The sequence below is a fragment of the Lathamus discolor genome, chromosome 6 (genome assembly GCF_037157495.1).
Source record: "Lathamus discolor isolate bLatDis1 chromosome 6, bLatDis1.hap1, whole genome shotgun sequence".
Taxonomy (NCBI): Eukaryota; Metazoa; Chordata; class Aves; order Psittaciformes; family Psittacidae; genus Lathamus; species Lathamus discolor.
The window spans coordinates 48,718,147-48,736,491 of NC_088889.1; the positions used below are offsets into that span (position 1 = coordinate 48,718,147).

The 18,345-nt window shown below is 39.7% G+C and overlaps 1 protein-coding gene across 3 annotated transcripts in view; it reads left to right on the forward strand.

Annotated features, from left to right (window-relative positions):
* PALS1 (protein associated with LIN7 1, MAGUK p55 family member) overlaps nt 1-18,345 on the forward strand; it is a 59,784-nt gene that overhangs the window by 31,393 nt on the left and 10,046 nt on the right. For 2 of the 3 annotated variants that reach the window (XM_065686704.1, XM_065686705.1), the window contains 5 exons: nt 4,572-4,784; nt 14,572-14,649; nt 15,386-15,532; nt 16,208-16,369; nt 17,609-17,686. In XM_065686704.1, the coding sequence (XP_065542776.1) occupies nt 4,572-4,784; nt 14,572-14,649; nt 15,386-15,532; nt 16,208-16,369; nt 17,609-17,686 (678 nt within the window). The remainder of the gene's footprint in view (nt 1-4,571; nt 4,785-14,571; nt 14,650-15,385; nt 15,533-16,207; nt 16,370-17,608; nt 17,687-18,345) is intronic. The other variant, XM_065686706.1, reaches the window with a different exon arrangement.

Below are 18,345 nucleotides of genomic sequence, written 5' to 3' on the forward strand. Positions count from 1 at the left end.
TGCTGGACAGAGTCATAGTAACAATTTGGATCAAGTAGACTTAAGATTCGGGAGGAGGGTTTATAATAGTTACGAACTTCTGTTAAAGAGTGGTGCTTTGGTTATACTCAACTGTGATGTTGAGTTGCAAACTTAAAAAATATGTCGTCAATGAAATGCTGTGAATCTCTTAACTTACATAATCCATAAAAAATTTCTGTTCAGTCATCAGTGCTGTCAAAAACTGAGTCATAATTTTAAATTTAGCAAAGTTCTTCTGCAGTAACTTTGCCTCTTCCAAAATTTTCCTCCACTTTTAAGCACATCCTTCTTCCAGTTTCCTGATTAATCATGCTGACATCTGACACTAATGCTGAATTTTAGATTTTTTTTTTTCTTTTTTAGCTCTGAAAGCTGTCCCTGATTAATATCGGGGCCAGGGATGTTGCCTTACGAGCATATATACACACATGCACACTCACAAAATAATATGGGCGCATAGAGAGGATTTGAGTTCATTATCTCTTCCGCTTTTTTATTGGATAGCTAAACTGGAGAGGCCTGATTTTTTTTGTAAATTTACATATACAGCTTTTTGGTCTCTGAGAAACTGGCTAGCCCCTGACTTTGTCCAAAACCTACCCTTATTCAGTCTTTTTTAAAATACTTGATTTTAGTTTTGCTTTTTTGTGGTTAGGGTTTGTGTGTATTTGTGTGTGTGTGTGTGTGTTAGTTAATTAGTAGAGCTTCTAAAAATGTGTGTTTAAAGTAAGAATATTGACCTGATATTCTGTATTCTTAGTTTTGCGAATGTTTCATAAGTTCTAGTGTTAAATGTGGCATATCTTTGCCAAGTCCTTAATCTTTTCATGTTGAAAGACAGACTAGATTAAGGAGATTAGATTGTATTTATAAAACAGCACACAAAATAATTCTAAAGAGCATGCTTGTTATTAAAACAGTATATGATTTAGACAGCTGTCTTAATGGAAATAATTTGATATGCATCTAGAACATGTGCATGTAAGTATCTGACTTTTTCATAGCAGTTTACTTATGTAAAATGCAGAGAAATTTTTGCTTGCTACAGTCCATTCAGCTAATTTAGTTAAATGAGTAACTGACACTTTGAACCTTTTCTGGCTACAGTGAACTGGGGTTTTTAGAAGAAAATGTGCCTATTTGTTTGGCTTTGGGTTGGGTTTTTATGTTGGGTTTGTTTTTTTTAATACTTGTTTATAAATATGCTATAAATAAAATTTCAGAAATAGTTACGGATAAAACAATATTTAGCCCTGTGATTCAACTAATACATGGAGTATTAGTGTACTAATACCAGTACATAGTTACTCTAAGGATCTGTAAAAAGCTTGGGAATTAAGATCTTACTGCTGACATATAATAAATCCAATTATATCTTAAGTTTGCTGTTCATAAATTTTTGTTTGAGATGATAAACAGCAGCTATTTTCTTTTTCTAATCTAACATGTTAGGCTGTGACTATGGGTCCTCCCCTGCAGTTGCATACTTTTGCCCTGCAGTCTTTTGATTAATGTGCATATCGCACAGTGCTCGGTCACATTCCAGCCATTTCATAGCCTAATGGAAAAAAGGCTGCAACTCACTTGTAAAAGAAGACTTTTTTAAAAAGTACTTGATTGGTAATTGATCTGCGATTAAAAAATGGACTTGTTCTGCCAAAGAACCCTGACTTTTTTCTGTGAGTAAATGCAGATGTTAGTCTTTTACTGGTCTTTTTTATCTCCAGACAACCCTTGCAGTAGGAAATGTCTAGAGACGGAGTCTTTGCTGCTTGGAATTTTTCTTAAGACTACCAAAACGAAAAACGTGCAACAAAATCTAATCTCTGATTTAGAATTCAGAAGCAGAACCTAGAGAGAGCTAGCCAGATGTGTATGTGAGTTATTTTTATTAAGCAAGTGACTAGGCAATGGATTGCTAGCTTTTGGGGAATGTTCTTTTCACTCCTTTCAAGCATTATTTCTCTTTTAGAATTGTGATGGGGGGGTATTTTTTTTTTTCTTGCTCCATTGGGAGTCATGTCATTTGATGTAGGGCTATTGCATCCAGTGCAAAGAAGGATTCAGTATAGAAAGGAATTGTACAGGGAGGAGAGAGTACTGTGGTAGTCTGACAGAAAGGGTGACACAGAAGGAAACAGTAAAGTGCTGAAACAAGAATATGTAGAAGCATCTAGGAATAGGACATCTTTTTATGCAGAATAAGATATCTGTATTTGTCTTATGGAATATGTTTTAGAATTGTGTGTGTACATATGGGTATTATGCATTTGAATCCTCTGATATATAAGGGGGGGTAGATAATTAAAAATTAATGGAATAAAATAGCTTGTGCATAGCAAGAGTTAGAAGAGGTGAGGTTCTTCTGTAATGCCTTACTGATTTTTGAATCTGGTAACAGTAACAACTGGTAGAATTTTGGGTTGGTGTGTTTAACTGGGCAGGTATCAGTAGGAACTTTACAGTAGCATCTGACTGGTTTACACATTTTATTAAATGCTTGAAAATAGTGCACCTCCTCTGACTTGGGAGAGTCAGTTCCTGAGGTGCTTTGATAATGTGCATACTGCACTAGATCACAATTTTGCCAGCTGACAGTGTCCTATTTAGCAAATATTCTTGCTTGTAGAGTGTTCTTTAGCCTTCTCTCCAAATGGCATTTCCCTCTGTGTGGTAAGCAGTATATTGTGTATACAGTTCTCTAGTGAGACATTGGCTGCCTTAATTAGTGTTGTGAGCTGTGCTGGATTTCACCTGTGGAATATCCTGCACAGCCAGAATCTGAACTTTCCATGCAGCTTTTGTACTACTGCACTTAGCTTCCTTGGCGGTTACAGGAAGAAGCCTTTGACCTTTTGTGGGTAGGATGTTTTTGGCATGTGTGGAATGGTTCTGGAAGGGTTGGGTTTGGTTTGTTTATTGTCCTGCAGACAGTACAGAATGAGAATAGTAGCTCTGTATTGTTTGTTTCCTTTTTTATACAGAAGACTGACTTGCAAACTCAGAATTAAAAATGTGTAGGTATTCTTGTCCAAAATGGAAACCATTAAACTTGTTTGAAATGTTTAATTTATTAGGAATTATAGCTTTTATGTGCCCAGTTATTAACTGCTTTAATCTTGTGGTCAAGTTTGAGTCTTGAATTGTGTTCAGAGTACTGGTAAATTTGAGGTTAAAACTAGGTAAAGGAAATTTCTCACAGAATACAGCCAGGTTAGTAATTGGTGATTAGTAATCCTCTGTGAGTTTTCAGGTAAAAAGTGCAATTTAGGAATGCTATCAAGACATCATCTATTTTAATGTCATTCAGTTAGCTCGTAATGAATAAATGAAGGTTCCTGAATCTTAAAGGTTCTCCAAGCTGATATTTTGACACCAATAAGGGAGATTGACCTCAGTATCAAGCCACAGTTGTAAAATGTGGGATTTTCTTTGTTGTTCATTTTTTGAAACTTACCAGGATTCAAAATTCTAGCTTACTTGAATTTATTAAGACAGAAGATAGCTGACCGGCCTCTTGTGGCTGAAAAGATTTTGTCAGATAATGTGTGAGAATACATACATTATTTCAGGCTCAAAACATCAACTGCTTTTTTAGTCTGCTTGAGGATTTCTTACCTGAGTTGATTCACATTATAGGTGCAATACATGTTCCTTGTTTTAGGTAGTTTCTCAGTACTCGATACTGGAAAGTGACATAGTTCGCAGAAATTGATTGGTTCAAAAACATGTTAATTTGACAGTCTTTAAAAAGCATCTATAAAGTATCAGAGTAGTTCTTGAAGCTCAATAACTTAGTACATATGTAGTATTCTGCAAACATGTAGAAACAGATTATTAAAATTCATTAAAATATTTTATAGTCTAAATAGAACTCATAATCTTGTAGGGAAAAGATGCAGACTTTTTTCTGGTGCAGATGACTTTCAGAACTCTTGACAGGTGACTTTTTTTTCATCCGTACCTTTTTATTTTAATGTGCCAAGACTGAGCGTAATTTTATGTTCAAAAATTGGGTGTAGTTTGCTTATCAAACACGCATTCTATAACTAAGCAATACTTGGTTATCTAGCACGGCAGATACATCATTCCATGTGTATCAAAATAACACTTCGGACTCGACCTCTGAAGGGCCCTTCCAACCAACATATTCTATGATTCTATGAATATAAATGATGAATGTTCCATGATTAAGATTAGTTTAGCAAAGGAGTTATTTTCACGTGGCAAAATTGTCCCTCTTTGACATTTAGCTATACATGAACTGCAGTTATTGGATCTTCTATGATTTCTTTTAGAGAAGACCTGCTCCTGCAATAGGAATTAAATTTAAACAGTATCAGCTTTTTTTATGTCTCCTTTTACCAACTTTGCGGTCTTTTTTTATTCAGGTACGTTCTGCTACTAAAAGTCAGAGTGAACTTGCATATGTCATTGCTGGTTCAAAAGAGGAACAGCAAAAAAAACTTTTTATAAAAATCTTTATATAAACATTGCTTAACTATGAATCTTGTTAACTCATATCTTATTTGTATTTTGTTATTTCCTACCTAGAAGTGGAAGAACTGTTAACTTCCCTTAAGCATATCCAGCATGTTTTGGTAGACCCTCAGAGCCAAGAGGATATCTCTCTCATTTTACAGCTTGTTCAAAATACTGATTTTCAGAATGCGTTTAAGATACACAATGCTGTTACAGTGCATATGAACAAAGCCAGCCCTCCATATCCTCTCATCTCCAACGCACAAGAACTAGCACAAGAGGTATGTACAGTATGCTTCTCTGTGATATATGTGAAACCTATAATCATAGCTGTTGTTGAAATATGTACTTGTCAAGCTTGTCTGACTTACTGAATGGTGAATATGAAAGGGTTTATAATAGTCACTGATCACTGTATCCGGTTTTTCCAGATTTCCAAACTGTAACCAGAACAATATTTTGGGATACAGACTCCCTTTTTAGCATGGATAGATATGCAACAGAAAAGGTACTATGTTTAAACATAGGCAAAGGGAGTGGTTATGAAAATCTAACTCCTTACCTTTAGTATTCTTTATTCTAAGTATTCAGGAATTGAATTGCAGCTTTCTCTTGCTGACTTTCCTCTGAGCTGAGCCATGATTGTTAAATTGAGAGGCATCTCTGGAAACACAGCCATACTTGAAACTAGCATACTGCTTTAAAGTGAGCAACAGATCTCTTAATACTTTCTTTCAATGTTAAAATTACTGCTGTGCTGGTCAGATTGCATGTAAATTTCGTCTGGCAGATGACAGTTCTCTTGTAAGATCTGATAGGTCTTTTAGAAAGTATTAAAGTATTGTTTTAGAAATCTAATTGAGCAAGATTTTTAATCTTTTACAGTTTCAGCCAGGTTAACTGCTTTCTTCAATGCTTACTTCAATATGAATGGGCAATACCTCTATACCTACTTTATAAGCAGTAGTAGTAATTTACAGAAAACTCACAGCATTGCTGTGAACAGAATGAGTTTCTGCATGTGGCTGGATGCAGCCAAGGCACTCTGAGGGGTTGCTCAATAACTTTATCTTCATTTCCTATGGCCAGGTGCACGTATATATTGAAGTGTGGCTACACCTTATATGGGTTTACATTTGTTAGTATGTTCAAAGTTTAAACTTTGAGCTTGAATACCAGTATCAGTGCAAGCATAGCACTGCAGTGTTCAGCAAAGCCAGATTCGGAAGCTGAATAAATGTTCCTATGTTTAGCACCCCATGAACCAAACTTAGCCATTCAAAAACATGCTCTGGTACACCAGTTGGAGTACCTGCACCAGTACACAGCTGTTCTCCAGTTACTTAAAGGTACATCACTCCAATTTCAGTATGCCAGCAAGTTGGTTTTTCTTTTTGTTTTTTTTTTTGTGTTGGTTTTTTTTTTTTGTTTGGGTGGTTTTTTTTGTTGTTGTTTTTTTTTTTTTTGGAGGGTGGGGTGCTTGTCTGCCTGAAGCAATATTCTTTTTTTTCAACAGTTCTTTCTACTCTCCTTCCTTTTTCTATCTTTAAGCTTGTAAGTCAAGGAAAACAGCATTGTAGCAAGCTTGAACTTCTTTTGCAGAAGAAATTACTGATCTTTGAGGGATGCAACTTAAATATTATCTAAAGGTGCAGTGTGCTGACTAAATTGCAGCTCAGGATTTTCCTGTTTAGGTTTGTCAGCAAGATTGTGCCAAAACCAGGTGGGAGTATTTTTACATAGGAGCTTTCCTCTGGCTTTTTATCAGGCTGTAGGGTGCTATAGGATCCTCAGTAGGCTTCTTTGATGTCTGTGAGCCTCAAGGAACCTTTTCATCTAACTTCTGATTGTAAACTACTTTCCCAAACACCCACTTGACGCAAGCCTAGCTTGGGATTTCATTCAGATACAAGCCAGAGTTTTTGAATCTTCATTTATAATATAGAAAGTTACAGATACATTTCTTAAGAAAGCTGTTTTTTTCCCCTTCATGGATATGAAATACTTTTATTTGTTGCTTAATACAAATGTCCAAGAAAATATGCCTAGGAAAAATCTACATCTGTTTTCAAATCTTCATATTCCTCCACATCTTCCCTAACCCTCACCTTCCCAACACATTCCTCTCTTTCTTTTCCAGGTGATTTGGTAAATACTAAAATCAGAGAGTGCTGTAAAGCCATTTTCATGTCTCTGAGCAATCCATGAAGAAGGTTAAGCATAAAGAAAATATTTCTTTAATCTAAAATACATTTTCTTATCACCCAGAAGAGAGACATTTGTTTTGATTCTTCATCTCCCATGCTTGTCTTGTCCAGCCTTGAAATTCCTGAAAAGTCAATATATTGCATATGTCTGTTTCCATTTTCAGATGTAATCTACTTTCTCAGTGAATCATCTTTGGGTGTATTTAAGTGACTTATGTTTTGCAATATGTTAAATAGCATCCTGAAACAATTGAGCCAGAAATTCAGGACAAATATTTCTGACTGACAGAAGTGTCTGACGAAGAACACTTTGAAGCCTCCATTCACATCACTCTGTACTTCCTGGTACATCCTGAATACAAGATGCTTGTGCTTACGCTTGTTTGGGTTTTTTTTGAGATCCTTTACTCCTTTTGGAAAGGTTACTGTATTTCTTATGCTAGCAGTATGGAAGAAATAATTTCTGCTTTAGGAAAAGTTGGGTTTGGGGTTTTTTTTCAGCCTGTCAAAATGTCTGTCTTGCATGCTCAGGTTTTTTCTTGTACTTTGATTTTTGGTTATGTCTCTTTTCCATCCCTAAACATAGGCATGAGAAGCTCCCCCCAAAAACAGTTTATTTATTGTTTATTTACTTGAAGGGGTTTCTAAAACAATTGCAAATGCCAGGGTTTAAAATACTGGTAACATCTTGATGATAAAAACCACAAGGCATTACAAGAAAGAAAAATAGCAGATACATGCATGACATTAATTTTAAATGGCAAGTAATCTAGTGTGCATATTTCAGTGCACAGGTCATCAGTGACAGTGTTTAATTCAAACTGTTTGGAGTGCATGTCCTCATTTAAAGCTACAGACATTTTATTTGAGGTTTTATGGTGTGGAAGAGAACCTGTTCTAGAGCGCATGCTTCTGTAGGTCTAACAGGAAAAGACAGTTTGCAACATAATTTCAGATTGCAACGTGGAACATCCTCTTTTTTTTAAAAAAAGGTAAATGTTAATATTTAATTAAACTACAGTTGTGGAAGTGTGTTTGGGGAGAATTATCATTTGCAATGAAGTTAATTTAAAATCTGTTTTCATTTACTCTTTAATCACTTTCTTAAAATGTAGTGTCTTATCAACAGTGTGTTGCAAAAAACTTTTTGATTTTGGAATTTTTTAACCAGAAGCAGTCATGACAGTAGAATGGTGCATTTTTATTTTCTAGTCTCCCTTAGAAAATTATTAAAACTAGTAGTGTACTGGTGCAGTTAACTTTTCCCAGGGAGTCTGATAACCAGTCACCGACAGCTGAAGATTTTTCTTTCTTTTAAAAAGAAACTTTAATTGACTTTAAAAGGTGGAATGAAGCACCTGAGCTTAAGGAATTTATTTTAGAGAGCTAATCTTCATGTAATGTGGTGTACTCCAAGTCTTAAAAATAGCCAGGAAAGATCAAGTGTAATTAAATTGATTTTTAAGTCCATTTAAAATGGACCAACATAGAGGAAAGGATTACGGGACCATGGTCTGAATCTTGACCTTTTAAGACTCAAACGGGGGGATTTAGGTTAAATACAAGGAAGAAGTTCTTTACTGTGAGGGTGGTGAGGCACTGGAACTGGTTGCCTAGAGAAGTTCTGAAAGCTCCATCCCTGGCAGTGTTTAAGGCCAGGCTGGACGGGGCCTTAAGCAACCTGGCCTAGTGTGAGGCATCCCTGCCCATGGCAGGAGGTTTGGAACTAGATGATCTTAAGGTCTTTTCCAGCCTAAACCATTCTATTATTCTGTGATTGGTTGCATCATTCAAGACAGTTTGCAATTTTTGGCCTGTAACAGCACATATCAAACACCTTAAAGATGTTCTTGCTGTTAAATATACTTAATAGGCTGAAATTATATAGGCTATGTTTCTGAAGGGTCCAGACTTGCTACTGTTCACTTCAGCAAGTGCAGGCAATTAAACTACATCAGTACTTTGAGAGGATGCACTAGAAGCCTGTCACTTCTGGTATAAATGCACTAGAATGTGCTCGTATATTCCCTCTGACAGACCTGCTCACCTGAGAGTAAACAACAAATGATTTTGCAGGTGTGGTTAAATTCTGAATATTTAGTATAATTTCAGTATGTGCCTCCAAATTGTGGTATGTATAGTGAAACCAAATTGGTAGCTTTTGGGAAGTTGCTTGAACTGAAGTTAACAAAATTAACAATAAGATCTAGGCTGAAGAGTTAAGAAAATACTATTATTGCTACATATTTAGTATGGATTGCTATGCTACCTGTAGTGTGTCACTTCTGGAATGACAGCCTATATTCAAATTTCTTCATCTGATAAAACTGTGGAATTCATTAACACAAGTAACAAAGGAATCTGACATGCAGCAATACTAGTGTAGTAAGTGATGTATATAGCAACCTGATGCTTTCCTAGAGCTTCATTGAATAAACAAATAAATGCATCTTCCTCTTAGGGGAGGGAGGATGTGATTAAAGTTTTGAATAATCAAATTATTGAAAGCAGAAATTCAACTTGATTAAATGATATTCACTGCACACAGAATGACTAGTTGGGCCTGGTTGCTTTCTTTTTCTCTGTCAAATCACCAGTATTTGACCTTGCATTCAAAAGGTGTCTTGCTTGCAGGACTTCTAAGTTGCTTTCTAAATAGGCTTTCTTGTAAAAGGGTCATTCAGATGGAATAAATAAGGATTTAAAATCTTGTAGCTTCTTCAAGAAAGGAAAGTCACTTTAGAGACTGAAAATAAAGCTTTATGAGAGTCTTTTGCATAGAAGAATCTCTTCTTTCAACACAGAGGAATATTTGTTAGTGAAATGTATCCTTTACAGTGCTCTGTCTGCTCTATGGCAAACTCAGGCTAAGCCAGGGATAATAGCTACCTGACCAATTCAGAGATATGACTGAAAGGCCTCTAAGAAGCTGAATTCTTTCTGTTCTCTATGGCTAAGAAATCAGTTTTAAAGAAATAAATAAATCTGGATTCTTGTTTGACTATTGTAAGTTATACTAGATTTGTTCACCAGGGGGGATGTCAAAAGGAAGGCTTTTGGAGATTGTGCCAGGTTTATTAGCAAGCACAGGAACTTGTTCCATGTGACACTGTTTGCTTGGCAGTATAAGGGTCTTGCTCCATGGGAACAGTTAACTTAGTGGCTTCTGCTAGGATTTAAAATTATCTTTACGGCTTTCATTACTGTTAACTGGTAGCATCCAAGAGTTGTTAGCTTTTCTGTAGATAATTCCTTCTAAGATAGAGGCTCTTCAGACCTTTAGGTATTATTAGAACACACAAAAAAATTATTTTCACTTTGGAACATGTGTTTTCTTGATTCTTTGATGTCACATTATCTCATCCTGAAGAGTAAAAAGCTCTTGGAAAAAGTCTTTTCCATACCACTGGAAGCTGCTGCTTTGGTATGTATAATTTACTCTTGATGTCTCTGGATTCATAGAATCATAGAATCACAGAATAGTTAGGATTGGAAAGGACCTTAAGATCATCCAGTTCCAAACCCCCTGCCATGGGCAGGGACATCTCACACTAAACCATTATCACCCAAGGCTTCGTCCACTGTCCATGTCACCAACAAAGACATTAAACAAGACCGGTCCCAACACTGATCCCTGAGGGACACCACTCGTTACTGGTCTCCAACTGGGCATTGAGCAATTGACCACAACTCTTTGCATGCGGCCATCCAGCCTCTTCTTTATCCACTGAGTGGTTCACCTATCAAATTGATGTCTCTCCAGTTTAGAGACAAGGATGTCATGTGGGGGACAGTGTCAAACGCTTTGCACAAGTCCAGGTAGATGACATCAACTGCTTTACCCCTGTCCATCAGTTCTGTAGCCCCATCACAGAAGGCCACCAAATTGGTCAGGCAGGATTTCCCCTTAGTGAAGCCATGCTGGCTGTCACCAAGCACCTTCTTGTTTTTCATGTGCCTTAGCATGCCTTCCAGGAGAATGTGCTCCAAGATTTTGCCAGGCACAGAGGTGAGACTGACTGGTCTATAATTCCCCGGGTCTTCCGTTTTCCCCTTCTTGAAAATGGGGGTTATATTTCCCTTTTTCCAGTCGTCGGGAACTTCACCTGACTGCCATGATTTTTCAAATATGATGGCCAGTGGCTTAGCAACTTCATTCGCCAGCTCCTTCAGGACCCATGGATGGATTTCATCAGGTCCCATGGACCTGTGTACGTTCAGGTTTTTAAGATGGTCTTGAACCATATCCTCTCCTACAGTGGGCCCAAGGTCTTCATTCTCACAGTCTCTGCATCTACCTTCTAAGACTTGGGTGGTGTGATTGAGCATTTGCCAAGTGAAGACCGAGGCAAAGAAGTCATTCAGAACCTCAGCCTTCTCCAAATCCAGGGTAGCCAGTTCTCCCAAAAGCTTCTGAAGGGGGCCTACGTTGTCCATAGTCTTGGTTTTTATTTGCTACGTACCCATAGAATCCCTTCCTGTTATCCTTAACATCCCTAGCCAAGTTTAATTCTAACTGGGCCTTAGCTTTCCTAACCTGGTCCCTAGCTTCCTGGACAACATCCCTCTACTCTTCCCAGGCCGCCTGTCCTTGCTTCCACCTTTTTATAAGCCTCTTTTTTCCTTTGAATTTTTCTCAGCAGCTCCTTATCCATCCAAGGAGGTCTCCTGGCCCTCCTGCTGCGCTCCCTTCTTGTTGGGATGCAACACTCCTGACCTTGTAGCAGGTGATCCTTGAATATCAGCCAACAGTCTTGGGGCCCCCCTGCCCTCCAGGGCTATATCCCATGGAACCTTACTAAGCAGGCTCCTGAAGAGGCCAAAGTCTGCTCTTTTGAAGTCCAGGGCCGTGAGCTTGCAGCACGCTCTTCTCATTCGAGGATCTCAAATTCGACCATCTCGTGATCGCTGCATCCAAGGCTGCCCTGGAGCACCATATTCTCAACGAGCCCTTCCCTGTTGGTGAGCACAAGGTCAAGCATGGCACCTCTCCTTGTCGGCTCCTCTATTACTTGAAGAAGGAAGTGGTCTTCCACACAATCAAGGAACTTCCTGGATTGCTTGTGCCGGGCCATACTATCGCTCCAACAGATGTCAGGGTGGTTGAAGTCCCCCATGAGAACAAGGGCCTGCGAGCGTGAGGCTTTTCCTATCTGTCTGTAGAGTGCTTCATCCGCAGGTTCCTTTTGATCAGGTGGTCTGTAACAGATCCCCACAGTAATGTCTCCCATCGCTGTTCTCCCTTTAACCCTGACTCACAAACTCTCTATTGACTGCTCACCTGTCCCCAGACAGAGTTCCATACTCTCCAGCCTATCCCTAACATAAAGGGCAACTCCCCCTCCCTGCCTGCTGGGCCTGTCTTTTCTAAAGAGCCTGTAACCTTCCATTCCAGCGCTCCAGTCATAGGAGCCATCCCACCATGTTTCTGTCATGCTTATTATATCATACCCCCGTAGACGTGCACACATCTCTTAATTCCTCTTGTTTGTTCCCCATGCTACTGGCATTTGTATAGAGGTATCTGAGCCAAGCTCCAAATGAAGCTGGATTATGGATGTGGCTGGATTATCTCTACGTTGCTCCGAGCATTTATTATAGGTGCTGGCAACTGACTGGGTGTGTTGGGATGGGATGATGCCCCCCTCCCACAACACATCTAGTTTAAAGCACCCTTGACAAGTCTGGCAAGCCTTCTACCAAAACCACTCTTCAGAGCAGCTACACCAGCCAGTAGACCTGGCCTACAAACTTGGGTCCCGTCTCCTAGACACTCAAATCCCTGACTCTGACACACCTTTTTAACCATTTATTAACCTGGCTAATCCTCGTAGCTTTTTTAGGGCCCTCCCCTTTATCCTGGAGAATTGACGAAAAGACAATCTGAGCTCCAGAGCTCCTGACCACCTCTCCCATGGCTCTGTAGTCCTTCCTTATGTTCTCTGGGCTACTGCTATCTGTATCATTAGCCCCTACATGGATCACTAGAGGTGGGTAATAGTGGGGCTTACTAGAGCAGGCAGCCTCTCTGTAACATCCCTAATCTGTCCACAGGTAGGCAGCACACCTCCCTTGAGACCGGGTCTGGCCGACAGACGAGTGCTTCTGTCCCTTTCAGAGTGGAGTCCCCTGCTACCACGACCCACTGCTTTTTCCTTGCAGTACCAGCAGAGATCTTCTTTACCAGTGCACCAGCCGGCTGTTTCTGGTGCGAGTGCGTTTCCTCATTAGCCCCCTGCAGGACAGCAAAGCGGTTCTGCGTGGGGAAACAGATTTAGGAGGAAGCCCTTTGCTTTTAGTTGCCCTTTTCCTCCTTTTTTTTGTTGGGTTTTTCTTTTTTTTTTCTTTTTTTTTGTCACTAATTCCCAGCTTCCCGCGTTAGTGGCCTCCTTCTTTTCTCCGTGAGCTAGAGGTGACTCTTGAGGCCCATGCACAATTTGGGGCTGGAGCAAGCAGCCCTGCTTCCTCTCAGCTTCCCTGACATCTTGCAGCCCATTGACAGCGTCCCGCAGCTCAGCCCCTGCTGCAGGAGGGCCTCCACCAGGGAGCACCGAGTGCAGCCCTGCCCATCGTGCTCCTTTCCCTCACCAGACCAGTGCAGGCACTCTCTACACTCCGAGCTCTGCGCTGCAGCCTCCCCTCTCATCTGCTCTGTCTGGGTGCCTACCCTATCACCGCCGGGGCAGCCGGAGCAGAGCTCCCAGGCCAGGCCCTGCTCATATGGGGAGTGCGCACCATCCCGCTCGCCTGCCCCGTCTGCCCGCTCGCAAACTGCCCCGACCCGCTCTGTTCGCCGCGCTCCCTGGGGCAGGTTTTTACCCACTCAGGGCTGGTGCCGCTGCTCCTGGCTCCGCACCCTGTGAGTCCCTGCTCGCGTCAGTGGAGCCGCCGGCTCCTGGGCAGGTCCTGTCGAGGACTTGAGGCTCCCTCGGTAGCTCTGGCTGCTCTGAGTTGAGGCTCCTGGACACTGATCTCCGCCCCGCTCCGGTGTTGAAGGCGTCCTCTCATCTTTCTCATCTGTGCCTTTGGATCTGTGTGCCTTTGGTCAGATTAGACCAGAGGATAACGACTATGGGAAGAATCTTCTTCGGCCTCAACTTTCGCTAAGAGGGACTTCCCTGCTCCTGGGTTTCTCTGTAAGCGTATCAGTCTACTTGCAAGAGGTGATGGCAGGGGATGTTCGGTAACTGTGAGAAGGCAAACCTTTTTGGACAACTGAGGTTGCTTGAGCAAGAACTGCCTTTCTGTTAATAGGAATTATTTTGGAACGAGCCAAAGAAACCTGATTTTTAGGGATCTTTTAAAGTTTTGACTTGTACACTTTGAGGCAGGGACTCCAGGATGCATTGCAAAATCTGTCTTGGAATCTTTGGTCTTCTGTTGATGGAAATAGCTTGGGTAAAAATAAGCAACTTTCTTTTAAGGAAAAGGAAGAATAATCACGTTAATGAGAAATTAGTCCATTTAAAGACCCAGCACATTCACTTTAATAGACTTCATCGTGATGGATTTCACTATTGTGTTCCTTACTAGAGTTTATTTTGTGTGTGTGTGCATCTTTTTGTGTTTGCTGAGCTTATTGCCAGTTTCTGGTGTTGACAAATACACGTAATGCACTGGATACCAGTTTAGATTTGGTAAATAATTACTGAGGCAGAATGTGCTGTAGTTATCCCATGGTCTCATCATGTTTCCCTGATGTGTACCAGATTAAGTTTAGTCAGCCAGTGTAACTACTACATGGATATACTTTACTTTGAGTGAAAAGAACAATTGCATTTGGGTTTGTGCTTGAGTAGGGGAGGAAGGATTGATAAATCATTAGGAAGATTAAGAGCTTTATTACTTGTTTTCTTTTTAGGTACAGAGTGTTTTGAAACCCAGTCACCATAAGGATGGGCAGGAGCTTAATGCTTTGCTGAATGCCCCTCACGTGCAGGTAAAACAAAAATGAAACTTCTAATCTAATGGAAGTATTTCTTTATGTGGTTTTCAGTATAACTTTTTTGTTTTTGCAAACATCTTGTGCTGACTGGGCAAGGATGGATTTTTATTCTTCAGCTCTGCAGATCTCCAGTTCCCAGCAAGTAATGGAAACTTCTAATCAAGTATAGTGCATGAATGTATTCAGCCCTTGCTACATTCTCATGTATAACAGGGTAATTTGCACATAAATGATGTAGCAGTAGATCAGTAAGGTCAGAGCAACACATGAGCTGCCTTGCTTATTTCTGAGGGGTTTTGACAACTGTTTTATGCTTAGCATAGGGTGCATAAATGGAGTTTTGTCATGTGGTGATGATGTAAATCTATGGGCAGTTTTCACTGCAGTAACTTCTTATGTCTGTATCCTGATTCACACACAAAGTAAACCAGTGTCTGCTTTTTTAAGGAGAAGCTGTAAGTACATAGTTGTGTATTCAGTTGTTTGGTTGGTTGGGTTTTTTATTCCTTTCCAATTTGAAAGGGAAGTTTTGGAAAGCATTAGGTACTACATAGATGTGATAGATATTTTTTTTTTATTGTTTGAGTCCATTTGCAATGTTCTCTAACCTGCAAAGACTATTCAAATTGCAGAATTTCATCAAACTCTACTATTTTGTATTGTTTTGATTTTTAATTTTGTGTGAGGTGTGAAATTTTCTCTTAACTGCACTGATTTTGTTGAACACTAGGCACTTTTACTGGCTCATGATAAGGTTGCAGAACAAGAAATGCAACCAGACCCTGTGACAGATGAAAAAATTTATGAGAATGTTGGTGTGTATGGAGGGGAGACGGTTAAAATAGTTCGCATTGAGAAAGCTCGGGATATTCCTTTGGTAAGTGCTGGTACTCACTCTGTTATATGTAAAGGAGGTAATAAGCTTTTTGTCCTTTGCAGATTGCTATGAAAGCTTTGGAATTTGAATGTGGAGGTGATGATTAACTTGTAAACACTCCCCCTCCCTCCAAAATGAGAATAGTCAACAGATGGTAAACTTGTGTGTATCTTCATACAACAGTAGCCATGCTGCCGTTTAAAATCTGTCAGCCTGTAAACTTCTGTCAACTTGGGTTTGGAAAGGACCGCTTGACAGAAATCACTGTCTCAAACTTTAGCTTATACATTTGTGACCACCATGGTTGGGTTTTGTTTGGGTTTTTTTTTTTTTTGTCATTGCTCTGGGGTTTTTTTTGCGTTTGGGTTTTTTTGTCGTTGTTTGAGGTTTTTAAACTCATATTTTGCATTTTTCAAATAAGTGTTTACTTAGGAATATGTTTTTCAAAAATCATGAATCTTATGCTGTGGAGTAATTCAACTCTTCAATCTCTAGTGCAGCTTGAAGAAATAAAGTGGTGGTCTTTTTAATTGGAGCATTGGGTATATGTATCTGAGCTTTTACTTGAATTCACTTTCAACACAGTTTCTTTACTCCCCTGGCTTGGAATATATACAATAGATGGCTTTGAGTTTCATATGTGTAATAAATTCGGAATGTGTTGCTACTACACAGGGTGCTACTGTTCGCAATGAAATGGATTCTGTTATCATTAGTCGAATAGTGAAAGGAGGTGCTGCAGAGAAGAGTGGGCTGTTACATGAAGGGGATGAAGTTCTGGAGATTAATGGCATTGAGATTCGTGGAAAAGATGTTAATGAGGTTTTTGACTTGTTGGTGAGTTGTAGACTTCTTGTTTTCCCTGCAAAAAATACTGCTTTCACAAGACTGAAGCCTGCTGGATCTGTTTGTCATTTGTATTCACATATAGCAGTAGTTTAAAAGTGTTTTAATCCTGATAGCTAGTGTTTATATGTAAAGAGCCATTTCAAGTTTTCTTTCTGATGCATAGTATGATATTAAGAAGAATGATGGCAGTTATATGCAGAAATGAAACCTACAGGGGTGGAAAACTCAAACTATCGTGTGGAGTCTTGCTTTTAATGATTTCAAAGAAAAACTTTGTTTAACTCTGAAAAGCCATGATTTTTCCTCTTTGTCTCTGATTGAGTCCATAATTAATAAACATGTGGCTGTGCGATTGTGGTCGTATCTGGCTGGGGTGGAGGTGATTTTCTTCATAGCAGTTTATATGTTGCTGTGGTTTAGGCTGGCTTTGGACTGAAACAGTGTTGATAACTCACCAGTGTTCTTAGCTATTTGTGACCAATGCTTGCACAGTGTCAAGGCATTGTCTGATTCTCACTGTATCCCCTGTATGTAAGTAGGCTGGGGATGAGGAAGAGGTTGGGGGAGGGGACCAACTGGAACACAGCTGGGACAGCTGACCTGGATTGACCACAGTGATATATCCTGACGTATAATATGGTGCTGAGCAATAAAAACTGGGTGGTGAGTGACTGCCATTGCATCACTTGTTGGGTTGCGATTTTTTTGCCTTCACTTATTAAACTGTCTTTACCTTCACCCATGAGGTTGTTCTTGCCTTAAGTCTTCTAGTTCTCTCCCCCATCCTGTTCGGGAAGGGGAATTGAGTAACAAGCTGGTGGATGCTTAGTTGTGACCAGACTTAAACCCACCCCGAATTGTATCACTGGGGATCATTACATGACTAGACTTCTTTCCCTCCTGATAAGTCCCCTTTTGTTTACCAGTTTGCCAACACAGATATTTTTCTCTTTATTATGCTTTTAGCATTCATGACAAAAATATAAATCAGTTCAAAAGCAGCTAGTCAAAACAACAGACAAGAAATTAATGAGAAATTGATTCACTTCATCTGTATCTGTACTTTTGTCTTTTAAACCAGTTAAGGGGCAGATGATATGCTGTTAGGAACTGCCTTTTATGGGAATTTTTTAAGCATTCACTAAAATATACTATTAATTCTTAACCCTAAGCTATATTTTGATACTGTATATGAAGAGTTTTGTTGTTTTATTTTTTTTGTCTCAGGCTGACATGCATGGTACTTTGACCTTTGTATTGATTCCCAGTCAGCAGAGCAAGCCACCACCTGCAAAGGAGACAGTTGTAAGTAGCTCTACATAAGTTCTTGAGCTTGATGATACCTTGTTTTACCAGTAATGTGGAGAAGGTTCTTCTCAAAGTAATTTACATTGTGGAACAAAACTAAAATTAATTGTTTAAATTGGTTTAATTGTTACCAGACTGATACTTGCATTAAGTGTTGAAAGTGATTGATGGTCCTGGGTTCAGCAGTAGCGGTCATTTTTCTCCTTCTTAGTAACTGGTGCAGTGCTGTGTTTTTGACTTTCAGCTTGGGAACAGCACTGATGACACTGACGTTTTTAGTTCTCGTTAAGTAATGTTTACTCCAACCAGGGACTTTGAGTCTCATGCTCTGCCAGGTAGGAGGGGAAGCCAGGGGGGAAGCAGAGACAGGACACCTGACCCAAACTTACCAAAGGGGTATTCCATACCACAGCACATCATGCCCAGTATATAAACTGGGGGCAGTTACCCAGAAGGGATAAATCACTGCTTGGGTTGGGCTGGCTATCAGTCAGCGGGTGGTGAGTGGTTGTATTCCCTTCCCTTGTTATTTCCTTTATCATTATTATCACTGGTGGTAGCAGCAGTGGTTTGTGTTATACCTTAGTTACTGGACTGTTCTTATCTCAACCCGTGGAGTTACATTCTTTTGATTCTCCACCCCATCCCTCCGGGAG